General features: G+C 35.6%; 2 protein-coding genes and 1 non-coding gene across 5 annotated transcripts; all 3 read left to right on the plus strand.

The window, feature by feature from the left end:
* The first annotated feature begins 1221 nt into the window (after positions 1-1221).
* LOC149003579 (tRNA (5-methylaminomethyl-2-thiouridylate)-methyltransferase) lies at positions 1222-14816 on the plus strand. Of its 3 annotated transcripts, XR_016170176.1 has the most exons (11): positions 1235-1640; positions 2358-2432; positions 3012-3065; positions 3386-3464; positions 3547-3674; positions 4980-5063; positions 7695-7778; positions 11327-11478; positions 12176-12326; positions 12589-13150; positions 13252-14816. XR_016170176.1 is itself a non-coding variant. In XM_089136582.1 (10 exons), exons 1-10 carry the CDS (start codon positions 1290-1292, stop codon positions 13033-13035), a joined length of 1605 nt encoding a protein of 534 aa, XP_088992708.1. In that variant the 5' UTR covers positions 1222-1289; the 3' UTR covers positions 13036-14816. The 3 variants fall into 3 exon arrangements, 2 of the variants coding, with proteins under 2 accessions (XP_088992708.1, XP_088992707.1); XM_089136582.1 differs by having other exon boundaries at positions 1222-1640; positions 12589-14816; XM_089136581.1 differs by lacking the exon at positions 4980-5063 and having other exon boundaries at positions 12589-14816.
* A 2419-nt stretch (positions 14817-17235) lies between these two features.
* On the plus strand, positions 17236-18441 carry LOC149003580 (Integrase-type DNA-binding superfamily protein). The gene has a single exon (XM_089137737.1). It carries the CDS (start codon positions 17325-17327, stop codon positions 18171-18173), a length of 849 nt encoding a protein of 282 aa, XP_088993863.1. The 5' UTR covers positions 17236-17324; the 3' UTR covers positions 18174-18441.
* A 2128-nt stretch (positions 18442-20569) lies between these two features.
* TRNAH-GUG (transfer RNA histidin (anticodon GUG)) lies at positions 20570-20641 on the plus strand. The gene has a single exon. It is a non-coding gene; the product is annotated as a tRNA-His (tRNA).
* Positions 20642-27492: the final 6851 nt, after the last annotated feature.

Consider the following 27492-nt stretch of genomic DNA (forward strand, 5'->3'; position numbering starts at 1 on the left):
ATGGAGATACCATCGATTGCGTCCATATTTCTCATCAACCCGCTTTTGACCATCCTTCTCTCAAAAAACCATACAATTTAGGTTCTACTTCTGATATTTGCTTGCTCTAATACTAAACTTTACTTCTTCTAATGTGGCATTTATTTTTTCTCAGTTAAAACCTAGCTTTTATCCAAAGGGGCTTTTCGACCAACACAAGAACACTAAGTCCAAACAAAGATCAAACTCCATTACTCAACTGTGGCACTTGAGCGGACATGCCCTGAAGGAACCATACCCATCAGAAGAACAACCAAAGAGGATATCCTAAGAGCTGGTTCAATTGAAAGGTTTGGAATGAAGGAGTACGGAACAGTCCCTCAACCTGGTTATGTGAATCCTAACACGAGCCAGGCAACAAATCCAGTACATGAGGTAAAGAGAATGAAACTAAAATGGAGAGAATAGAAGTAGAAATAACTACTTTCCGCCTTCATCCTCATTTTGATCTGGATCCTCCACCCACATGGAGAGAAATTTTCTAACATACATGTTTGGATTCTCGACATGTTTCCAATTTTAAAGCAGATTATTTTTTCAATAATAGTGATTAATAGTGTTAAATTCTACCTTAAATTCTCTAAGAATTGATTGTAAAAATATAATAGTAAACTTTAAGTTAATTTAATTCTTTCACAAGATTGTAGGACTCAAAGGCCCGAAAATGATAGTTAAATGGAATAATTATGTATTGGACTACTCACAAGGGGCATATGGATCACAAGTTGCATCAGTGATTTCCCCAGTAGATTTGTTAACATCACTTTAGAGGTAGGTTCTATAAGAAACAATATGCCCAAAAAAATTATGTGAATCATCGATTCAACTTCATTGTCGACATATGAAAGTTATCTGGTCCAATCCGAACAAGAGATCAGATCCAATCGCAATAGTCCCAAAGACTAGATGCCCATGGACACAAATGATGGGAGGGGGAAGCAGATGTGAAGGATGAAGATTCAAACCTCAGACCTCTTTGATCTTACTGCCTTTACGTAGAGACTGCCTTAACTGTGCCAAAAGCACATCATCTTTAAACGTATTTGCATTTACACGATACATGCACTGTTATAAAGTGGTCGACGTACCATTGGTTGAACCGGTGGCTTAGGATTAATTGCTTTGATTTGGTCGGATTACATCTATTCGAATTGAGCCGGATTTCGAACCAAACGGTTTCAGATGCTGCAGAGCTTCCTTTATCACCAAATCCCTGCGAATTACTTTCAAGTTTCAAAGAGAGGAACGAAATGAAGGCAACAATGGCGTCTCTTTCTCTTTTAAACCTAATCTGTCCTCACACGGTTACTCTCAGATATTCTCTTAAACTCTTTCCTCGAAAGAACATCAGATTTCGAGTCTCCAGCCCCAGAATCATCGTGAGATCTCTCTCTGCTTGTTCAACTTCAACTGCAGAAAATATACCTTCTTCGATCTCTAAGAATGATTTTCTTGAGCCTTACCTATCTTGTTCGATGCCCGAAAGGAGGCTCAAAGTCGCTGTTCTTCTCAGTGGAGGTGTTGACAGCAGCGTCGCTCTTCGGCTTCTCCATGCCGCTGGACATTCCTGCACTGCCTTCTACCTCAAAATCTGGTTTCAAGTACAAATTTTTTGTTCTTCGTATTTTACGCTTTTAATTCATACCAGTACGAGATTTAGTTATACAATTTTGTGATATTCGCCTTAACAATTATACTTAGAACAGCATGCCTTATTTGCTTTGACATAGGCTATGGAAAATGTCGTTTATTAGAAAAGTTCTTACTGTTCTTTATCTTAATTAAATACTATTTCGTGGAGAAATGTTTTTATTTTAGCGATTTGGCATCTAAATTGTTTGGCTCTGCGAGCTTTAGACATGATTAGATAAAGATTATTTGATTGACGATTTCTTCATTATGAGTGTTAGCATGCCTCTGTCTCATTCTTTAGTCAAGGTATTCTTGCTATTTGGTATAGGAAGTTCATAAGCTCCAGAGATATAAACCAAGCTTCATAATCTATAATTGGCATTATCCAAAAAGGTCCTGTTGGAAATTAACAGCTTCATGGTAGGGGGGGTTGGCTTTTCCTTTTGGAAATACCACATGTTTCATTTAGTTCCTGAGTCTGTAATTCTGTTGGTCGACATGCATGCTTCCATGATATGAATAAAATGTTTGAGCTACCCTTGGCATAGCATTTTCTCTGTATCACATATTTCTTCTCTGATCATTGGTCCCTTATTTGTTGTTTTTCTTTTTTTACTTTGTTGAGTTTTGCACTCCAGCATGATTATTTGCTTCTTGTGAATTTATATTACTGGATTTATATGTAGGAAGATTATGAAAACTTCTGGTCAGCTTGTCCTTGGGATGAAGATTTGAAATATGCAACTGCAGTGTGCAAACAGGTAACATTAATGCTACTTGATTTATTTTCTTCTTCTCTATTTATTGATTTATTTAGTTTCCTCAGGGGGTGGAGAGGCTGTGGGATATCTTCTCTTGGATGATCGTTTGACAACATTATTTTTCATTAATCATGTACCCCTTATTATGCAGTAAGAGCTCGACTGTGAATTCTGATGAAAAATAGAGTCTCTATACTCATACTATTGATTGATGATATTATCTGGTTAGTTTCCATTTGAAGTTTCTTTTTTTCTTTTTTTCTCCCTGTGGGGGTGGGTGGTGTGGTGTGTATCTAACCATTTGTGGTGGCTTGATTCTTATTTCATGTGGTAAAATACAAATCTATAGTGTGTTTCTTTTTTATGTTACATGTTATTTACATTTATTGGTTGAGAACTATTTGGTTTTGTTGTTTTTTGCATGAAAATAATGGAAGAAATCTCTTTAGTTCATGAAAAAAGGATCTACAAAACATTAAAAATGTTAATGAGATAGAATAAATGAAACTACATCATGTTGCTGTGCCTGGTGATTTATACTGAGGATTGCAATTAAGTTCAGTTTACATTCTCCTGCAGGTCAATATACCTTTAGAAATCGTGCATTTATCTGAAGAATATTGGGACAACGTGGTAAGGATAATGCTCATCTGCATGTAGCTTCTTGAGTTTCAGGGACTTGTCTATTTAGCCAGCTCTCTTTATTTAGTCTGAAAGGTTGTCCTGTTTTATCATGTTGCAGCATAACAGATGATAAACTCCATATCTAGTTTTTCTGTCCCTATAAGACCCCCCCCCATCCAAGTTTGTTGATAAACTTTTTGGCCATCTATTTGCAAATCAGTTATTGTTCCATTTCATGAATTTAATCTACTTCTATATTTGAATTATGTATTTTCCTTCTGCAATTGCTTCTTTTCATCTGGTGAGATTCATCTTATCTGGTTTTTCAGGTTTCTTACATTATTGAGGAGTACCGATCTGGTCGCACACCTAATCCTGACGTCCTCTGCAATACTAGGATCAAGTTTGGTTAGTGTCTTATCCAAAATACATATTTAGATTTATACAATCAAGGCGTATTGTATCAGATACCTATGACCTTTTCCTTCAGGTGCTTTTTTTGCTGCTATCAGCAGTATGGAGTTTGATTATATTGCTTCTGGACATTATGCCAGAGCTCTGCACCCGTGTTCAGATCAAAGCGAATGTCCTTCCATCCTAGAATTATCAAAGGACAAGGTAAATTCATTCATTTCTGTTGCCAACCCCCCCCCCCCCTTTTTGTGTTGCAAGGTGTATTGACCTTTCTGTTACTATCACACTGAGCAACTGATGCAGCCAACTAAATGTTAATTCCAGATCAGAAACCAAAGTTTAGATTGGCTGTAACACGGGTCTAGATCTATGATATTTTCCTGACGGAAGATTGCTAATTCTCAATTTCAGCATCATGTGAGGGGGGAAAGAAAGGAAGATATAGAAGAGAGAGAGAGAGAGAGAGACGTAAAAAAAAAGTCAGGAAGAAGGGAAATGGTCATTGGGACAGGGAAAGTAGGGAGAAAAGATAGAGATGAACTACATATAGCCAGCTCTCAAATCAAATCATTTCCTTCATTCTGTCAAGACTAATGGAGTTTATATGTTTTTATAGGAAGTCAAAGAAAAAACAAAGTAAGCCTACTAACTTTCTAGACGAACAATTCCCAATACAGGAACTGAATTTGACTGGACTCTTTAATTTCTACTCAAGACAGTGACATAAGTGAGTATTCAGAAACTAATATCCAACAACAGCTATTAAGATACGTCCGCATTTGATCCCACTCCTACTGACTACGAATACAATAACTCCTAACTTACTGGCTAATGGTTCCTACCACTATTGCTAACTACCAAATTGTAATTCTGATTCATGTCTCACTTATGATCCTAAATTTTGGGGCTTAAAATTCAGCTCCTTACAAATAAAATGAAGGAATTAGAAGTCCAAGCTGCATGGACGTCAAAATCGGACCCTTTTTTTTTTTAATAAATCAAGACCAAAGTAGCAGCTTTTGTATTTCAAGCTGTTCTCAGAATAGTTGAATGTGTAAATTTCTAAGCATTTCCAATTAAATATCCTGGGAAGCATCTTCTGTCCTTTTTTTATCCGTCCTCATTCACACTAATTATATTAATACAGTGAACTAATTTAGTTGACATTTCTATCTTCTTCAAAGGTTTGTTTTATGTATCCCATGGGGGCTTTTATAGGCACTTTATTTATGATTTTGTTAACAAGAAAGAAAAATCATGCTGCTTACTTGGCAGATTGTAGAATGGTTTACCTATAGGCACCAGTATGTGATCCTTTTATATCATTCTTTCATTTTTGTTATGGATTACAATTCTACAACTATAAAAAGAGATTTTATGTTTTGAGAAGCAAAATCTTTAACATCATGCTTAATTCCGTTGAGAGTTCTGTAAGGTCTTTTGAGATATTGAGTGTGAGGTATTATCATTTAATCATTTGTTGCTTGTGGTCTTGGTGTCCCTTTTCAGGTCAAGGATCAGACATACTTTCTTTCACATCTCTCGCAAACCCAACTTAGACGACTTCTTTTCCCACTTGGATGTATCTCAAAGGTATGATCAGAAAACTTATATTGTAGTTTCTTTTTTCACCCACCTCTTAAATTCCTTCTTTGGGTTTGTTTATGTTGCTTTGAAAAGTTCGTACCTGCACAAGGCTCCAATGTTTAGCAAAATCTGGAGTCAAGCCTGTGCAGCCTTAGCCCTATTTCCAGGACTTGAACCCATGACCAAGCATTCAAAAAGTGAGCAGTTGAACAGTGGCCTTGCACGTCCTTTTCTTTTTTTTTCTTTTTCCCCTCATGCTGTCCACTTAAGTGGCAAAATTACATGCTGCCCACACTGGCCATTTTGAGAAATTACAAGTTACCATTGTTACTTTCCTATTAACTTTGAAATTGAAATGACCATTTTGCCCATGGGTTGAAGGAAAATATAAGTTTTTTTTTTTTTTTTAACAAAAACCTCACTTAATTTTCTAAAATTGACAAAAAAAATCCTTGGGTTCACCAATCCACCTGATTTCGTTTTCCATGTGGATGTCTCCCCCATTGCCGGCAAACTCCTTCCCAAACATTGGGTAGTGTTTTGACCCAACACCTCTACCCGTTTGTGTATGCTGGAATTGTTTGCATAGAGACATTTTTGAACGTCACTACACAATTGATTTGTCCATCGGTGTTGGCACAAATTTTCTCTTCGATTCTTTCAAAGGAGCACAACTGTAGGAAAGCTTCCATTCTTCTTCAGGGCAATTTAGTTGGAGGATTATAATAGCATGTGGCTCAGATTCAAGGGACGAGAAACTAAGAGAAAATCTACCCTACGCCCGGGCGGGTGCCCAGGGGGGTTTCGGGGGCGGGGGGGGAGTCCCCTTTTCCCCAAGGAATTGGTGTGGAAGGCGCATACAAGGATGACAAATAAATGACCGAGGTAAGTTATACTATAAGTGTTTGCTCTTTTCCAACAGGGGAGGGGGTGGTGGTCACAGGCAGGGGGAGGGGTGGTGGATATTTTTCCGGTCAAGGACGGTGGAGCGTATTTTCCGGCAAGGGCTAAGGTTTAGGTAGAAGATGTCCCTTCACCCACTTAAGGGTGAGTGAGGGGCATTATTGTCATTTACAGTGTTAAGGGGTATTTTGGACCATTGACTTCAAAACTTGAAAGACTTAACGGTCAAAGGGTCAAAATCTAACAATGGGTAACTTGTAATTTCTCAAGATGGTCAGTGTGGGCAGATGTAATTTTTGCCACTTAAGTAGGCAGACAAGAGTTTTGGCCCAACTTAAGTGGGCAGCATGAAAAAAACTGCTTTTTCTTTTTCTTTTTTTTGCTGTTCCCTTATCAAATAAAAGAACGGATGAATTTTGGTTGCGTTGCTAATCTAAGATATGCTACACTTCTAACTATACAGCGCATGGTCATAGAAAATGCCACAGTTTTGCTTTTGTTGAAATACAATCTTACAAAATATGTAGTTTTAGAGGATCAAAGAGATGTTCTTTTATTTTATTTTAATTCTGTTATCTTTATTGGGTTGCCAGGGGGAGGCCATAGAAGGAAGAAGGGCCAGCCCAACCATGCCCTATTTCCCATGGTTTAAGCTAAAACCAAGCCTATATTCCGCCCATAATGTGGCCTGTGCATCTAGAAATTTATTGGAGAGTCTAGGTCACATGTGATTTACACGGGGAGGAGAATATCTAGAAGCTTTGGTTGTTGGGATATTCATTTTGCTGAAATTTAAAATATTGGATTAGAAGAATTGATTTAGTTTCTAGTTCTTGTGATAGCCAAGTAGGTTTTATTTTATTGTTTCTTTTCTTTTATTTTAGCATTTTACTGCTGTAATGAAGATGAACTAGAATGAATGAGCTACTGGCTTATGCCTTTGAGTAATCTGTGGTGATTCAGAATCTGGCCCTATGGTGATGTAAAGACTTGGAAACAACCCTATTGTGGTGAATTAACAGGTTGAGAGTGGTGGTGGTTCCATATCCACTAGCCAAGTAGTGAAGTTTTTGTGTGTTATGTATCAGTATGCCCAGAACATGTTCATCACTAAATGAACATGTCAATTTCATTCAACTAGTGGAAGAATTTTATTTTGTTATATTTTATAATTAATATTGGTGTTTTGATTCAAAAAACTTACCTTTCAAAGACGAAGGTATCATGTGATGCTATCCCACTATTTTGATCTAGCCGAACTTACCTGTTCATAACAGATACTGGGTTGGCTTCTTGTTGGATCCTTTCCATTCTAGAACTACATTAAGAGTTGCAAATTGCAGTCAGCATGCACTGTGAAAATCTCTACTTTTCTATTTTCTCTGCTCTCTAGAATAAATTGTATGAAGGCATAGCTGAAACAAGAAAGCAAGTACATCCATGTTATGGTTTTCTTCTTTGTTTCAAGCGCTAGGATGTCCCCTTCCCCCCCCCCCCCAAAAAAAAAAAAAAAAAAAAAAAAAGCTCTTCTTTCTCTTTCTCCCTGTGGTTATGTCCTTTCCCATTATGCTAAATATTTCTATTCAGATGATTTATGCTTTAATGTAGAAGCATGCAATAAGTTTTTCCTTATTCTTCCCATTTCAGTAGTATGTCACATTCTTGAGAAATTAATATTGCTTTTTCCATGTATCTATGTACTTCCCCAACCTTATTGCAAGAGATAATTTACAGGATGAAGTCCGTAAAATTGCTGAAAATTTGGATCTTCCTAACAAAGATAGAAAAGATTCACAAGGGATATGTTTCCTTGGAAAGGTAAAGTTGCCTACTACTATTTTACATTGACATACAGATGACAACTTTCTTAGTTCTTTCACAAATTGATAATTAATCACTCCCTTCCACACAATTTCTTAGTTTTAATTCATACATTATAAACCTTCTTGCAAGACACTGACTGATGGTCTTAATTATCAGCAAGGTATTCTTATTTGAAACTTTCATTTGAAAGTGTATTTGCTTAATTGTTTTTCTGCCAATTCCTATTTTGAGGTAGATTAGGATTTGGCTTGTGGGCAATCTTAAATATCCGATCTCATTTTTTGGATGATTGAGAGTATCCATCCCATGGGCCTTCTTATAAATTTCATCCCTTGTGTGCCTAAAAGTGACATCAGAGAAAAAGTGAGGAATCAAACTACTTTAGAGGGATCTTTTCTTTTAGTGAAACTGCAATCTTGTTGGGAACATCTGGTCCCCAAATGAATTTTTACTAAAGATTCCCAAACTGCCCCCCCCCCCCCCCCCAAAAAAAAAATGGTTAAAAAATTTTGAGATAAGGTCCTAAATGTAGGATTCTCAACTTGCATTATTTCCACTGTTCAATGTCGGTTCCCAATTGAAACTCAATTGTTTATGTTCCCACCCTGTCCTAGTTCCAGTTTTACTGCTCTTTGCTATTCTAGTATTCTGGTATTCTAAACATAATAGAAGCCACCTGTATTCATCCCATTATAAATTTATAGGATGCTTAAATGTATTTGAGAGGAAGGACGGAGAGAAACTGTTCTGATGTGTTGGTTGTGTACTGGTAGGCAAGGTTACTAATTGTGAAGAGAGGAAGTTGAGAATGAAATCACAGAGTTTGAACATCCTTAACTGAGTGTCTGATGGGGTTAAATTGGAACTATAGAACATCTAAAAGTCAAATGACTTCATTTGGGGAATTTGTATGGAACAATATAATGACATGGCCCACAAGGGAGCAAGGACCAATAGTTCACAATTAGGAGGTCATGACTTCAACTCTCCTTGGGGCCCACCTATTCCAAATATCAAAGAAAAATATTAATAATAATAATAAAATAACAATGGAGTGGAAATAATGAGAAAGAATTTGCATGTAGGAGATATTGGTCCCTAGAGTGAGGTTTTTGGGAATCTTAAAGGAAAGTGACTGGGAAACTAGATGGTCCGAACTCCTGAAAGTTTTAAAACTTGTTTTGTTGGTGATTTTGTGTTTCTTTTTTCTTCTCTGTATACTATAATTTTAAATTCAAAAATGATGAGGACATCAGTGAGCAATTCCAAGTTTACCGGCGACGCCGACGTAGAGATCATCCCATGACAGCATCGATGTGGATAGATGATGAGTTTGGAGGTTATTGGATTGCTAGGATCCTATGGTTCAATGAGGAACACTGCTTATAAGCAGTTTGTCATGTTATTTTCCTTGTCTTAGTGGGTTGGGTAGTAGTTTACTATTGAAATATTTTAATTTCATGTTTGAGTCTTTATGGGTTGGGCTTAGAGTCTATTTTGGCCCAATTTTGAATTATTTTGGGTTTGGGTTATATTTACAACTTAAGTTGGGGTTATTTTGGGAATTAAACATGTAGGGTTGTGAGGGATCAATTTTTTTATTTAAACGGTGTATGGAATTCGTTTTTGGAAATCAATGAAAAGAGAAAATAATTAGAAAAGAAGTTCACGCTGCTCTCCTGGCGGTACTAGTTCTTCCCCCTCTCTCCAGGTAAGCTCTCTTTCATCCTTTCACCCTTGTTTCCCACTAGAAATTTTCCCTTGCTCTCCTCTACAAAGATCTACTCTTTTTTTCCTTGAAAAAGACCTAGTTTCTTTCCTGGAAATCTTCTTTTTCTTCCCCAAACCCCACGGTTGTTCTTTTTTTTTTTTTTTTGGCAGAAAAAAAATCTTTGTTCTTTTTTTTTCTTCCCTCTTTCCCTTATACGGCAGTTTAGTTTTCTTTTGTTAGTCTCCCTTCCCTTCTCTTTGTTTCTTTTCTTTCTCTTCCTCTCTCTTATCACCTACTTTCTTTTCTAGGATACACCATTACTTCAAAATATTTTTTTCTCCTTTCCTAGGATTCACCACTACTTCAAAATATTTTTTCTTTCTCTTATTTCTGTTCCTAAATGCTTTCTAACCCCTGTTTTGCAGCCAGGATCAGCTGGTAATATTATCTCTCCCAAAATATTTCTCATTTATTCTTTAGCAGTGGTTTTGTTTAAAACAAAAACTTTCCAAGACTCCCTTTACATTGTTAATTGTTGAATTCTTTGTTAAAAATCTGATATTGATTAGGACAGCTCTATTTTCTTTAAGTTTCATAATACCCTTGCACTCAATTTAGTGTTATGGTGCCAAGATCCCCATCCCCTTGTTTCCCTATTAATTTGTTTAGTTGTGCTTACTAGTCAGACTTATTGTGTTTATTTCTCTACTTTAGCTGTCTTACATGCATGATTAATCAAATTTCAAGTGCTGCAAATTCCTTTCTTTACTATCTATCAAGAATAGGTGTTTAATTCTAAGAGTCTAGTAACCCACTTTGTAGGTCCCCTAGTTTCTAGGGTTTCTCCTACATCAAAAACTCTCTAGGTTCTACAGGTTACTCTGTTCCTTAAATACCGTTTCTTCACTCAATATGGACAAACATTTTATCCTTCAACAGGCTACATATAATGTTCCTTCACAAGATCGTTTAGTTATTCACATCATTCAAGCAATTTATGCCCCATATTTTGACATGATCTTTAATCTGGTTGCTTCATTGAACACAAATGTGATCCCATGTTCTCCCCCATCTAAAGTTCGATATTGACAAAGTTACTTGACAAAATTTACATCTTAAACATCTTCGTCTATCTTGGTGAATATGGTCCATAAACATTGAGGTTCATCACTTCACATATTTTGTTTTCTTAAAAGAATCTGAGATGATGGTTCTGTGCCTCCCATGGATCGTTCCAGTTCTACTATGAGTTCTCAGTCCATGGTATTAGCTCTTTTTGAGAAATCCATTGTGAGTTTTATTGTTGTTTTAACATTTTTCAATATATATAATATATAATCTGCTGCTGGAATATTCTTCTATGTTTTGGACCATTGGTACACAAAAGAGTTCTATTTATGAAAATTTCTTAGCTTGCTAGCAAACAAGGAATTCCATTTATCAGAGCTTACCATTCCATGTAATAATGAGTTTAGGAAATACTTTTGGTAGTTATTCACGACATAGAATGGTGATCAAGTGCTGTTTTGTGGCAGAGAAGATTTAAGATTCCATTTATAATGTCTGGATACCCCACATTGCATTTTCACGTAAGATACTTCATTTCTCTAGTATAAATGCATATAAATGCCAGATCTGTGTTGTCTTATTGATGTTATGCCTCTGGTTCTGATTGACATAGTTTTTGGGTCTTCCAAACTTTTTGTAAGGGTATTGTTACTAATTTGTGTTTGAATTTGGTTTGCATATATTTCTTTCATTCGAATTTATTGTTGAATATGTTGAGTGTCATCCATTGATGACATCTTCCATTTGGCATTCCTTCTAATAGATAAAGTTCAGTGAATTTGTGGCAAGACATATTGGAGAAATGGAAGGTATCTTATTGGAAGCTGAAACTGGTGATTTCCTTGGGAAACACCGGGGCTTTTGGTTCTATACAATTGGTCAACGCCAAGGTCTACGCCTACCTGGAGGACCCTGGTATGCACCATCTTCATTTACATTATCATTTAAATTGCAGTGTCTACAATTTGTCATGTAAATCAAAATAATTACAGTCAGTGTATACAATGAAACAAATGTTAGCATAAAAGAAACCTACTTTGTTTCCCACATTTTCTAAAGTCTAAGGTGTTATTGTCAAATTATCTGCTGATAGTTTTGAAGAAAGCCTCCTTTTCTTCCAAATTTGCTACATGCTGATTTCAAAAACCATCATGGTAAATTTTACTTGGCTAGCTTCTTTACAATATTTCATTTTAGCTTTGTCAGTGGTGGCATTTGAAAAGGAATATATGAGAGAGCTAAGGAATGTACTAGAAAGTTTGATAAATATACTTTGTGAGATCCTAAGCAACTTGCTTAATCATGATTCAGAAGTCCCAATTTTCATTCTGAAATTAACTATACTCTCTTCCATTTACCATTACTTGTAAACAGGGGCCTTATGAAGTTCCTCCTATGCTGTTCTAGCTTTTAGTGGGGCCTTATGTATGGTCGGCCTGTTGACCGCTTACCCATTAATTAATGAAAATAAAATTTTAACTTCTCAAAGAATATGATGAATATCACTTACTATTCTTGTACCTTAGTATTTAATGATGGTGGCCACGATTTCCTTCACTTACTGACTTACCAAATAATAGGTTTCACTTATCATAATGCATCTTCCATGCAGGTATGTCGTTGAGAAGGATGTAAAAAACAATGTAATCTTTGTATCAAGGAATTATTTTTCTTTTGACAAAAGAAGGCGCAGATTTCATGTTGGCACCCTGAAGTGGTTTAGCGGATCATGTCCAAGTCAGCTCAAAGAGCTTCAGTGCAAGGTTGGAAAACCTTTGTTCCATTTCACATGCCATAATCACCATATAAATCTGATAAAGTAGTGGCAGTGCTGGTAGGTCATGTAGCAAGTCTCTAAACAGACGACTGACCCATTGCCACTTCTCATTGATAGTATGCTTATACATTTCTGGCTGTTTGTTATTCTCTACCAGCTGTGTTATATGTTCTTCCATATGTTGAATGTTTTGCTTTTGAAATATGACTCCCCTACTGTTGATTGATGAGGTTAACAAAAAATTTCAGGTTCGACATGGTCCAGGTTTTTATGATTGTAGTTTGACATTGGACCCAGGCACAGATGGCCAAGGATTATCTGCTTTGGTCGAGTTATCTGAAGATGACCAGGGCTTAGCTGCTGGGCAGTTTGCAGCATTCTACCAAGGGTCAACCTGCTTAGGCTCTGGTGTGATTCTGGAGTCCTGGGATGACCAAGGGTTCCCTGTCTGTGCAAGAGCACTAGAAGTTGCAAGAATGGAGGATAAATCAAAACTTGGTAAACCAGTGAAGATAATGGTTAAACCAGAGCCTACTTCAAAGATTTCTTATTGTACAGAAAGTAACAAATTTGCAGGAGAATTACAGAATTCCCAGGTTAATGGTTCAAGGAGACAAGAATCCCAAGGATCATTCCCCAGTATCAATGTGAATTGGCTGCAGAAACTTAAAGAAAAGTTGTTAAGGATATTTTAATCTTTTGATATCTGAATACTAACCGGCCATTGTCCTTTCCAGTTAAGACATATTGTGCATGTGCACTAAGAAAAAAGAGTTGATCTTGTTGGACACTTTGAATGAGAGCAACTGGGTATAAAGAATTTGCCAAGCATACTTCCTTATCTAACCAAATCTGTTTTACACATGCACCTAGGTGGTCCTGTGAGGTATCTAACACAATCTTATGTGCAGGGGCTTGAAGTGTAGCTATGAAACCTCGGCCTTCCCTATCAATCATCAAGGCACAGTATCTGGATTTTGACCTTTGAGGTAATGCTGGATCTCTAACTTTCTCATTTAACTGGGATTCAAATATCAGAATCATCAACACTTATTTGAATGATGTGGATGGACTGATCCATGTCCAGACTCTAGGGTTATGACAGATTATTTCTGGTTCTGCTCTATTCTGTCCGATTTATTTTCGACCAGAATTGAGTTGACCAGATCTGAATTCTGATACTTAGTTTTGAAGCCCTCTGTAAAACAGACCTAATCTGTGTCTGCTGTTCTTTAATTTATACTTGTGAAAACTTATACAGGTTCTGTCTCATGCTTAATGCATTGATAAACAATATAATTTTTTTGGGTTTTTCCATGGAAGATTAGGGGAAGACATTTAATAATTAGAGTAGTGAGTGCATATTAAGATTATTCAATTCCATCCATAACGAAATGCTAATCATGTCCATTGGACAAGAGAAAAAAACAATGAACGAGAAAGAACTCGTGTTATTATAAAAAGTGCAATGACTCCTCCATAAAGAATTAACAAAAAATTATTAGTGGTTGTACTTTTCTTAAAATTCTCCTGGTTTGTTGAATGGCTGCAAAGAAGCCGTCCTAAATTAATTATATAATTTTATTTTTTTTTTTAGCAAAATTAATATTGACTGTGTCACTTCTAGAACTTCCTTGACTTTCAATTTTACACAATACAATACAAAGAAGCTTCAACAGTTCAACCCCCCAAAAAATAAAATAAAACTGAGGCCGTACTTTCTGGTTTGTTCAGATTCAGAATTAATATGGTTCTATAAATATAAATATGTTGGAAATTTGATTTGAAAAGTGAAGTAGGTTACTGCATCTACCAAGAACCCATTCATGTATGTCCTTAGCAACTACTTCATGGAAATTTATTTGAAGCACAGTTAATAGTAAGTTTTCCAATTCTCATCTGGTTATGCTTAGAAACTATAGATCAATCTAGACATACCTGTATGTTATTAGAAAGATTTAGACAAGTATGAGTTAACCATCCAGAGATGTGAAAACCCATGATGTGTAGTGGTGATTGACCACTAAAACTAACAACCAACCTGCTAAAACGTTAACTAACTTCAGATGTTTTCATATATCATTGGGTCTTCATCTAGTGACTTAAGTATCTTGGCTTAAACCTCCAGATCTGTAGTCTATCTCCACTTCTTTAACATGTTATCAGAAAATCCATTTGTCAACCCTAAATTATCTATCAATGTGTATACCCATTTCGATTTGATAGGATGTGAATAATCCCATAATGGTTAAGTTGGGGAACCTTATATCACATACTAAGGCATGACCGGTATGTTACATCAGTCTACTACACAATTCAAGATTGAGGTTATGGGTCTGATCTCACATCCACATCATATATCTTAATATGAATGGCATAAAGAAATCCAAAATCATTAGCAGGTATGCTAGCCAACACTTCTATGGGACCTTTGATGTATTCTTGTAACCCTCAAATGAAATAATTTTTATATAAATCTGATCAACCCTCCATCTGATTTAAGGGTTTTGTAAGTGAGGATATCTGGTTCAAATTAAGGTTTGTGAGAGCAAGCAAAGCCAAATATAAATTTCAAATGAACTCATAAACAACTTCAATGGATCATGTGGTCTCCAATTTTTCTAGTTCAAATCAAGTGATAAAAGACTTCAATGGAGCATGGTGGCTCCAATTATTGTACTTTCTGCAACATGGTTTGAGGGGTAGTTGACCTTCCAGTCCTGCTGCATTTTCTAAATTTAAGGTAGTAGATATCTGTTCCCTTTAACTTGACAATAATATTAAGATTGTAGTAGACTAATTGGCTAGTGTTGCACCTGTATGAATTTCTCTCTCACGATTCATCTATAGAAGAGTTATTATATTTGACTTACTGGAGTACAAGACTCTTTTTTTCAATTACCAATTAATAATTAGATAGTGAGGAAAGAGAGTGAGAGAAAGAGAGAGAGAGAGAGAGAGAGAGATCAATGATAGACATGTTTGCCTATATGCACCTACCAATACAAAAACGACGTGCCTTGTTGACTTGCTAGACGTGCAATGGATAGAGATATAGGTCTCTCGTGAACCATCTTATGATTGGGGGAAAACATGTGAAAATAAAAAATGAAATGAGAATGTGGCCATGAGGGCCCAATACTAATTTTGTGCTTTTTCTAAGATTCTTGGGACCAATTTGATCCTCACTTTTGAGTTTAAAATCCTTACCCTCATTTGTAGATGAAAAAACCGTTAAGTGTCTTTGTACAGTTTCCTCTAGCACTTCTTACATAATAAATCCTGATAATCAATTTAATACTTTCACTTTTCTATCCCAATTATGTGAACCCCATATGAATGATATTATTATTTTATTTTTTTTCGGATTTCTATATCATCTGAATTAAAAAAAAAATTATGACAAAATAAAATTCATTCATTAAAGACATGTACATAGGTCAGCAGCTAGGGTATCCTTCCAAATATCTATATTTTGAAGCAAGAATAAAATTCTCAAGAGGGCCACAACATGAGTCGTTGGGCATTTCCAGAATGTCCACTAGTCTATCTGCAAAATTAATAGGTAAGGCATAACTTGAAGGTTCAAGTAGAACATCAAGAGCTGCTTGCTCATTGCATCAAATTTTCTGGACCAAAATCTGGAAAAGACGAGAGCATTCTAACCCAAACCAAACACATGAAAACAAATTCTGTAAAAAGTTATCAGAAGCATAACAACCGATAAATATAACAATACCTTCAAATTTGCCCAAACCTCCACCCTTTCCGATTCCAATTAAACTGCAGATTATGAACCTTCACACATTAGATATACCATTCTTTCTCATATTAAACTTCAAAGAAGAGATCCTGGATTTTTAGTTTTATTTTTTTTGGGTGGTACAAGACAGGTACAGAGTTCACTTGAATTTTGATACAAGTTGACTTTTGATAATATAGAGAGAGAAGAGTTCAGGATGATTCACAGGTCGATAGTTGACCTGATCTGATGTTGCCTCCCCACATGTACCATAATCTCTTGGTTTTTTTCTTTCTTTTTCTTTTGTCTGGTTCAGGCTCCATCATATCTTGGGAATCATGTGGTCCACAACTCAGAAGATTTGGTTCTTTCTTCCGGCTCCCTCCTTAGCTCTTGTGACCACTGTGGGCCTTTTTTTTCAAACCTGTTTTTTAATCTTACGATGATACCAAATACATAAACTAAAGAAACTCTCTCTAGAAAAATTAACTTTATTTGTGTTACCATGTAAGTTGACTTTTGATACAAATGGATGTCAGTAGCTCTAACATGCATGGATACATAACACCATCACCCAACACTGAACCAACAAGTCAGCTGTTTTCTTCTGGACCCTGGTTCACCCATGGAGTTAATCTTATGACCTGTATTTGTTGGACAGCACAGTTGAGGGACTTCAAAATCAGGTCAATCAGAAATCTGCATACCTGTATTGGTTTAAAACAGGTTTGCTCGGGTTGACCCAGGGGCTGGACCAGATTGGCCAAATACCCAGCCGGTTAATCCATGAAGAGAAGTAATGTTGGCCATGATCAAGACAGCTTCATGACCCTGCACTAACATGAAAGCATGCATATATTAAAGCCAAAGACCAATTAATACATAAATATTCTAATATTATAAGAGTTAGTTATAAACATATAGTCTAAAGCGTTTACTTGGAATCCTATTCAATGGCTAAATTATTGTAGACATGCTCTGAACTATCATGCCAAAGAATTAGGGGATTTGGATATTCCGTTGAATTCTTTAAATCAAGCTAAAAATATAAACGAAAACACTAACTGATCAGCAATGGTCACATGGACTTGAGAAATTTTCTCAAAACGTGACAACATTTAAAGGTGGGCTCCTACATTCTCAATCACTACAAATCCTGCGCCCTTAGTCCCATCTCTTACCACTTTCACTTTCTCTCCCAAGCTGCAATTTCTGCAGTTCAAGTTTCTCAGTCAGTCCAACATGGATTCTCCAAGGAAAGGTGCATCAAAACCATGGAAGAAAGGACCTACAAGAGGTAAGGGTGGCCCTCAAAATGCAACATGCGAGTATCGAGGAGTTAGACAAAGAACCTGGGGCAAATGGGTTGCAGAAATCAGAGAGCCCAAGAAGAGAACCAGACTCTGGTTGGGTTCTTTTGCCACTGCTGATGAAGCTGCCATGGCCTATGATGAAGCTGCAAGAAGATTGTATGGGCCTGATGCTTACCTCAATCTACCACATCTTCAACCAAAATCCACTCCAAGCAAATCCCAGAAGTTCAAATGGTTTCCTTCCAAAAACTTCATTTCCATGTTTCCTTCATGCCGAATGCTAAATTTGAATGTCCAACCGAGTGTTAACCTCATTCAGCAAATCCAGGAGTACTCAACTGAAAGTCAATCTTCACCAACATGCTCATCTTCATCAATATCATGCAGGTCTTCCTTTGATTTGAGATCTGTATTTCAGATGACAGAGGATAATATCCACATGGAAGATTCAGTAATCAACAAAGAAGAGATGATTTCATTTGAGAACCTGCAAGAGGAACGTGAAGAAAAACCTCAGATAGATCTCAATGAATTTCTTCAGCAGTTAGGCGTATTGAAAGTAGATTCTGCATCAGACAGTGACACCCCCAGAAGCATTCCACCTGTGGGATCTCCCCTTGAAGACTATGAGCTAGCAGCTCTTAAAGAGCAGACTTTCAACTGGGACAATCTGGTAGATATGCCAGGAATAGAGTATAATCAACCAGTGCTACCAAGTGGACTTCAGGTCAGTGATATGCATGAAGAATTGGCATTCCCTACTATTTGGGACTTCTGAAAAGGTCAGCCAATTCTGGCAGATAGGATTTTTTTTTTCTCAGTAGAATCTAGATTTAGCAAGGCGGAAGTTAAAGCAGAAATGAGAGGTACTTCAGCTAAATATGAATGCCTCTCAAATAGAAATAAAGTGTTAATTACACAACTCTCTGTTGTAAGCCTGATTTTACCTCGCAAGTTGTAGGGATGTAGCACAAATTGCAGGTGCTCGAGGAAATCAAGAGCTTGTTTGTACTGGTCCTAGAGATAATAGATTTGTCGGCTTTTTAGTTTCCATGCTCTGATATGGCATCTCTCCCAGTCTCTAAGTATTTTATACAGGCTTCATGTTAAAAAGTAATCTCCTGTTCCTTTCACAAAAATGAAGGTCAAAAGTTAAACCTCTTCTCCTCCCCCTTTCCATTGTTTGCTTAAGCCACCTCTCAGACTGGGGGTGTCCCTTTTGTGAGCAAGTGTAACCATCTTATGAAGAATCTAAGGCAGCAAATAAATGGAAATCACAATTCAAGTCAGCATATTCCCCAAACATTAAAGGAATGCAATAATCAAAGTAGAAGTCCATCTTATCAAGGTCCTGCCTTTGGAAATAGTGAAAGCCCCTAACAAAGAACGGCTACTGCAGACTCATTAAACGTTACCTTATCTCTTGTCATAAACATACTCAAGTCCTTAATTATTCTAGCAGAGCTAAACTGACCAGGTAAAACATGGTTAAACATAATTGGTGACTTGCATCATGAAAGTGCAAGCAGGGGAAACAATAATATCCACAACTCTAATCAATCAGTTGATGGAACAACTTTCTCTTACCACATTTAGAATCTAGGCCAGACAAGTTGGTTATGTGTGACCAAAGCATACTCAATTCACTAGAAAAATGATCGTGCTCATTTAAATATTCAACATGCTTTGTTTCTAGTGTCACAGGCCAAAATATTGTGTTGTTGCATATCAGAGGCCACTGATAAATTGATAATTGTTCACTGCACAGGAGCATTCAGAAGCCCCACCAAAAGTTTCATTTAAGCAAGCAACATAATCATATGATGTTACTTCTAGAGCAAGTGGACAAGGAAAAGATACATGCAAATATTGACATACATTGGATATTATAGAAACCATCCTTTGAGTTCCATCAGGCTAGAGATATGAAAATTACTTTTTATTTTTTCTATTCCACATGTGCACCTCCTTCAGTTTGTGTTTTATTGGCTTATTAACATTATTACAGAAATTTACACGTACTTACCCTGAGGTATGGTGCAATTTCATTCCCACCCATTGAACTTTCTAAATTACAAGTACTGTTCTTCTTTTCTAGAATAGTTGGCATTTAAATCCAAGATTTTATAATTCTTACTTTATTGACCAAAATGTCCTTAACACTAAGATAAACTTATTTTGTTAAAATTAGTTTTATTTTCATTAATTTTTAAAAGAAAAATTAGTCCATACTCCCAATTTTCTCATTCCCTGGTTTGGATTTTGGCCTCAAACCAATCAAAAAAAAAATTTTCAAGAAATAAAAACCCCATTAACCAAAGTTTCAGTTGCAATTTGGCATCTCATAAAGCAATGGAAGCAACAAAACTTGAACATTTTCTGATGTGGAAGGAGCACAGGCCTAGGTTTTTAGCTTTTGATTTTGTAGTTCCAGGTTATAAGAAAAATATAACTGGAGAAGAAGTCTTTATAACCAACATAGATACATATATCCATGTTGAGAACTGACCAGGTGAATCTCTGACATTCTAAAAGGCCACATTACATCACATGTATCAATGAATTGTAAGTGTCAATGAATTGAAAGGTAGTAATGACACTTATATCATGGTAAGGAACCTTCAAAATGCCTTGATAACTAGGGGAAATTGTAAGGAAAACTGGATCAAGAAAATTGACCCAAGTATGGACTTCAACACAAACCTTGATTTACACTAATCATGACAAGATTGACAAATTATCAACAAGATAAGCAAGGTTCAAGTCCATAATCAGAGTGCAAATTTTTTGTTGTAGCAAGAGGGAAAGGAAGGATCTATTCATCTAGAGATGCTGAATCACTACAGTACTTGCTTCAGTAGTAACTAAGATTGTAGCTTTGATAGTCCAACGAAAAATAAGTTATTCAAAATCCTCCTCCAAGCAGCTTTAATCGATTCTGGACTTACAACCTCTTTATGCTTAAATAGCTCATCAAATTATCCCCATATAGGCTTATGGAAATATAACTGTACTTAGAAAGGGAATAGCATATCTCATTGGTTAAGTATAGCATGCAATAACTTCTTGATGGACAGAAGATTCTCTAACATGCCTTACGACCGCCATATAGTGAGGTACTGATTATAACTCTTGTTTATATATATAACCACTTAGTAAAAAGTAAACAATCATGTGGCTGTAGTTTAGTGGTAAGAATTCTACGTTGTGGCCGTAGAGACCTGGGCTCGAATCCCAGCAGCCACAGTGTTTCAGATCTTTTATTTTTACCGTGAAACAGACTAGTCAAAGAACTAGTTTGCTAAACTGACTACATATAGATAAACAGTATCAACATTTTTAAATAATGGACATTGGAATTTAGTTGGATTAAGAAGAAAATGGGTGGCACCTCACTAAATAATATAGAAGCCAGGGCAACAGCAAGTTGCATCTTAAGGCGTTTTCTCAGTTGTACCAAAGGGATCCTTCTTTCAATGGCATGCTACCTATATTAGCAGCTAAAACTTGGAACTGATATAAAATGACAAAACTTATTTGAAACTTTCAAAAGATGCAGAATCAGTACTTAAATAAACAACACTGAGGACACTAAAGTAATAAGTAGGTTCCTCCTTGAGAAAAGAAAGATAAGTCTATTTCGAAAGTTGAACTGAGAAATTACAAATTAAACTACATTTTGTCTCAGAGAAGGACTCCAATAAGCCAATTTTCGTTTTACAAGTAACCACATCATTAACTGATATTTCTTATCGAGGTGGAGGCCAAAAACTTCTTACTTCATCAGGAATTATCCATGCTGTGCCAGTCGGGTTCTTTCTTTGCTAGTTTTAGAAGCTCAGCGTGCATTCATTAATCAAACAACCACAAGTACAATTTTTGAGAAGAAAATCAACACCCCCATGGAAACTAATCCCTTTAAACATTCAGATTATTCAGTTCTTGATTATCTATTTATTTATCTTTGGAGAAGTAAAAATTTCTGAGAACCTTGCACTCATAATCCACGAACTCGTAAATCGTAATATGGTTCAAGTAGCAAGTTCATAAAAGTAAGCAACATGTTAAATCCAATTGTGGATGAGTATACGTAACACGTATGGTCTGAGGAAGATCGTACACTGGTTCTAGTTAATTTAAGAAGCAAAAACGACTTGAAACACGGAAAAAACTCATCTAGTAGACGGGGAAATTTCCCTAAGGAGACCAAAACTAGCAAGACTTTTTCTCTTTTCTCTTTTCTCTCTTCCGTTTTGTTTTTTCAGCCGTTTTTTCTCCGCTAAACCGAATACATAAGCAAAGCAACAAATTACAAGAACCGAATCATCAAGTAACACTAAAAGGATGGAACAACAACCACAACATCATGCATACAGATTTTGCAGAACAAGTGAACAACTAGAGAAACTAAATCCAGCTTAATGCGAATAACAAATCAAGGTATCGAAATAAGGAAAGAATATCAGAAAGATTACCTCGTCTGTGCAGATGAGATGATCGATGATCAAAATGAGCTCTTCCAAACAAAGATCGAACGATTCGTCTCATAGTCTTTGGAGTCGAGGGTTGGCCGCAAATGAGTGTTTTGGTAAAGCGAACTTCAGACGAAGAACGTTGGCAACTTTTAAGGGCGGTTTGTTTTTCAATTTTTTAACTCTTACGCGCAAAATTTCTAGCCAGCTCACGTGTGGTTGTCTTACTTTTAATTGCCGATATTACCCTTCATTTCCTAAAATGGCAGTCCCAAGATTCCCAACGCATATTTAAATTAAAATTATATATAAAAATTTATCATCATTTTTTTATTAAAATCCTAAGATATCACAACCATTGATATCCAAATTATATAAACCCATAAGCCAATAATTTATTATTTTCAAAATTTTTGGTAGCTCAACCGAAATGATAATGAATTACCCACACTATCGGAGTTTTTTGAAATGAAGTTGAAAGTAAGGGTGTAAATAGATAATCGAAATCTGCTTCCAAATTCGCATCCGCGTCCGTTTAGGGGTATCCGAATTCGTCCGATTACTAATAGGATGCGAATATGGTATACCCCTTTCTTACCGATTATTATCCGTTCGATAAAATTATCCGATTAAATTACTTATTTAGATTTACTTTTCTTATTTTTATAAAATTTTTACATGTGATATGTGACTACTTTTCTAGATTTTTTATTAAAATAGCTACCAGAGTTGTTAAATTGTTAAATTTCAAACTTAGCTCTCACAAATAAAATGGTAAAGATGTAAGCAGGTAGTCGAAAACTTGTATTCAATTTGTATTCATACCATTTAGAAGGATTTACTTAAGAAAATAACTATCAAATTATCATCCGAAATCGACGGAATCCGTCTGAAAACCTATAAGATATTATCCGAATCCGTCCGAATATAATAGGATGCGGATATGGTATTACCATTATCCGATCCTAATCTGATCCGTTTACACCCCTAGTTGAAAGCAATGGATTTAAACAATTGTTTGCAGTAGAATAATATCGAAATCCTAGGTTTTCAACCGTAATCAAAACAAAATATCGAAACGATTTGTAAAGTCAAATTGTTTAACTCTAACTCCACCATAAGTAATTTGACACCGCTCCTGTCAGCCGATATCAAACATTATCTTATTGTAATAGTTGAGTTGCAAATTGTTCCACTTGTATAAGCCATGACAATAGATTCATTTGAGTTTCTCATCATGTTAATCTCACTTATAAGTATTGTTCAAGAGGTGCTTAGTCGATAATAACAGTTAACCCTTAATGAAGAGGTCACATATTCAACATTCCTCGTGATGTATGTAATAATCCCCACCCTCTTAACATAACTTTGTAAAAGAGGGTTAATACAACAAATATTCACTAGTCATAATATTTGTAAGTAAATAATTGATTTTTAATTACAATAAGATAATTTTAATATGATCATAGTAACTATTTGAGTGGTGCATGCATCCATCTAAATCTAACCCCAACCCACATGAAGACAAAAATTTACTTACTTTATTTATTTTATGAGTTTGGGTCCTCGAGGTAGTAACTTCTATTTATTTTATTTATTATTTATATTATTAATTTAAATTAGATTCAAGAGTGAAAATGAATTTCCAATTAATTAAAAAGGATTTTTTTTTCATCATGTCTTTTTCAAGAACCAACATTTTTCATAGGATAAGCTTTCATCATCATTTAAAAATGAAATGTCTACTATACCCAATTATATAAAATATTTACAATAATATGATAAAACCTTTTGTAACCGATTTTATGTACAGCAATATTCTTTTAGTATCTAATAAAGAATATACATGAATCTTGAAGGTTACATCCACATCGGGTTTCTTTATTATAATAATTTCAAATTAACAATTAACTACATAAGGGTAATATTGTCTCTTCATTATTTAAATTAATGAATTTATCTAAAACGTTAGGGGCAAAATTGGATTATGAAACTATGAATAGATTTATAAACGAAAAAACGCGGGAAAGTAATAGATAAAAGTGTTAATGAGCTGGAACCGTGGGGGCTAAGACAAGAGAAGGATAAGAAAAACATAAAAACCATGCACCGTTTGCAAAACGCGTCTTATGAACTCCACCATTAATCAGTGGTTTCTTTATTTGGTTGGATGGAGATGACAAACAAAAACTAGAGCAAATGGATAGAATGAACCCCCCCCACGAGGGTCTGGAGCAAATGGATAGAATGAACCAACCTCATGAGGTTAGGAGTATTGGTTTAAAAGAATATATACCCTCCATTTTTTTTTCTCAGGGGATTGAATGGAGACTGTATCATAGGGAGCATCGAACCCACGACCTCTTTATTAAAAAATGTTAATCACTGCCGATTGAGAAACCATTCCTTGGTACGTATCCTCATATCACATGATGAATCTCAAATCAGTAACTTGATGAATGATCGTGTCGCTAACCAATCAAAAATAAAGTCATATACTAATCTACCCAACAAAAAGTACAGGTTCAAACTAAGGGGAACTAAAACGGCTAAGTTACCAAATCATAAAGTCCACATCCTATCCACCCAAATACACGCTGCATTCAAAATTTTGTCTTACAACCCACCTAGAAATAAAAATAGGTGAACTCTTAATAAGAACCTATGTCAGATGAGTTGCGAGACATAAAATTAAGTGGAGGGTAGGACTAGGACCATAGGAGATGGGTGGAGGAAATGCAATTCTCTAATCATAGTGTTGCTACAACTGAAAGAAAAAAAAAAATCACACTGTTCCTTGTACATTTTTTATTTATTTTTTACTCAAAGAAGAAACATATATATTGCTGATTAAGCATCATACATAGGTCATCAGTTTGTGTAAAGCTAAAACTACATCGTCTGTTGGTTGAAGCATTAGTACTAATAGATTTACTAGCCAACCTGTTAAGAGAGTTAAAGAGTGTTGGGGACTTATAATTACAAAATGTGGCATTAGCCAATGTAGACTTAATATCTGCCAAATCAGGTATTAGGTGAATAGGTCAGTGCAATTTGGTGGGGGTATGGAAGAGAGGAGTTGCCTTCACATCATTTATCCACACTTCTTGGATTAAGTTTGTGTTTGTGTACTCTATGACTTCCTTCATTACCCTCATTAAAACTTTCCGCTAATTGCTTATTTCCAACTGCACTACCTTAGCAAAAATAAATTTGTCATCTTCCATAAGTCCCACACACCAACCTGCTATCTTTAGAGATTAAGTATTTAGCATTGTATACTCATGTTGTGGGCAATATAATATTTGGGTTTTTGTCCATTAAGGGTCTTATGCTCATCTCCATAAGCCATTTGTTAATATTTGTTATTATCTTATGGGGATTGGTTTTAAGTTTTTTCATTGTTACATTATTTATTTATTTCCATATAAAATAATAAGTAGTCACAAAGGCAGAAAGGACCATTGATTTTTTTGTTTGTCTAGTTGGAAATCAACTAGGAAATCATTGCATAAGTGCAAGATAGAACTTTGGACTAGGTGTTCTATTCGCAATCCAAGAGGTCCTATCACCCAAATTCTCTTGGTCCATTCACATGAGATGAAGACATGCCAAAGAGTATTTGTTTTATCTTCGCACATTTCACAAAGATCGCGCATTTCCATCTATTGAGATAGTATAACTCTAACTGGTAGCCCTGCATTCAGTAGACGCCAAAATAAAGATTTGAGTTTGGGATGTAGTGATAGTTTCCATGACATTTTCCACCATTTGATGAATTCATTGGGCATTGTAGCAAATTTTTGTTTCACCAATGCCTTACCTACCAATTTAGAAGACAATACATCATTGGTAGATATGCATGATAGCCATGTATCATGTGAATGATTGAGATTTAAATGAATGTGTGGAAATTGAGGAAGATTAACGTTTGAGAGATAATCCCTGTTTACTGAAATGTATTGCTACATTTGAGCGCTATGGTGTTATGTGACCAAATGTTAGATTGAGGGTACTTCTCACTTATATTCATATTCAGTGCCATTTCCTACATGTCGATAAATCATATTCTTCAAATTTGGGGTGATGTTGTACAAGCTTTGCCAAGGCCAATAGCCACATTTGAGTTTGACATTGGGATTGAACAAACTCGAATTGGGGAAGTACTTGGCCTTTAGAGTGATAGCCCATAGGTACGTGGGTTCTTTAAGAAGTTTCTAGTCTTGTTTGAGTAACAGGGCTTTGTTGATATCATCAATTTTTTTGAACCTGAGACCCCCTAAAGGTTTTGGTATACAATATTTATCCCAAGAGGTTAATGACATGCCTCTTTTTAATTTTTTTTTGTAGGGTTCTCTTTCAATTAAATTAAAACGAATACTTTAAAATATTAATTATGAGTTTTAGAATAAACCTAAACAAATTAAAAGCTCTATGTAAATAGACTATTTAATTTGTATGAAAAGTTAATAGTTCATCGCAACATTTAACAATTTTACTCATCCTCATCGAACTCCAAATTAAGATGTCCTCCTCCAATTTCGTCATCCCCTGTCAATTATCAATAAATTTAATAAGAATATGAATATAATCATTAAACATTTTATATGAGTATCTAGATCTAAAAAAAAAAAAAAAAAACTTAGTACGATTCACATAATGACTGAAAAACATGCGCATATCTCTAATGAAATGGGTTAAGTATCCTTAATACCCTTTGAAGCCTAACTATCTCATGTGTATCACAAAGCCTTTTTTTGTATGAACCACAAAGAATCACCCCAAACAAAAAAGTCCATAACGTCAATGCAGGGTTGGTAGAGTGGTAAGATCCTTGCGGACGACAAGCATCCCCGCTAAGGATGTAATTAATTATCAAGGTGAGCGCAAGCTGGCCCGGAAAACCAAAATTTAATGAAACATTTTCTTGATCCCATTTGAGTTGGTTATGTTTAAAGATAATGGAATAAATGACCCTCATTCAATTAAGGCCATATGAGGTGGATGTTCAAGTTTTAAAACATATCCTGGCCTTATGGCCACCAAAAACCACCAGCAAGTTGCTACGGAAAAATGCAAACCACGCTAAGATCTCGATATATAAGGCTCTATTTAGCATGATTTTCATTTTTTATTTTTATATATATTTTTTAAAATCAGTAGTAAAATTTATTTTGGATTAAAAATAGAAAAAACGTTTGGTAATCAATTGGTAAAATAAGTTTGTTATTAAAAATTACGTTTGGTATATCTTTCTAAAATAACTTCTGTAGATTTGGTGGATAGGCAAGAAGATAAAGGGGTTTATAGAGGGATAAAGAGGGAAGATGGAGGGTTTTATAAAAAAATTGAATTTACTGTTTTAGCCTCACTTATAACCATTAGAATCACATGTGATTTAAGACCATGAAAGCTATTTTCATAGAAAGAAAAAAAAAACAGTAAAAGGTTAGATACGTGAATTGTAGAAATTAGAGGGTTTCATTATATAATTTTCGTAAACATTAGGATTACAGATGTAATTACAATCTCCTCCTCTTCAATCTTGTGGACAAGATTCCCCCACAAAGGTTTCATTTTGATGGTCTCTCTCACCCCCTCCCCCTCTTTAAACCTTAAGCCTTA

The sequence above is a fragment of the Hakea prostrata genome, chromosome 10 (genome assembly GCF_041222555.1).
Source record: "Hakea prostrata isolate BN-2017 chromosome 10, UWA_Hpros_2, whole genome shotgun sequence".
Classification (NCBI taxonomy): domain Eukaryota; kingdom Viridiplantae; phylum Streptophyta; class Magnoliopsida; order Proteales; family Proteaceae; genus Hakea; species Hakea prostrata.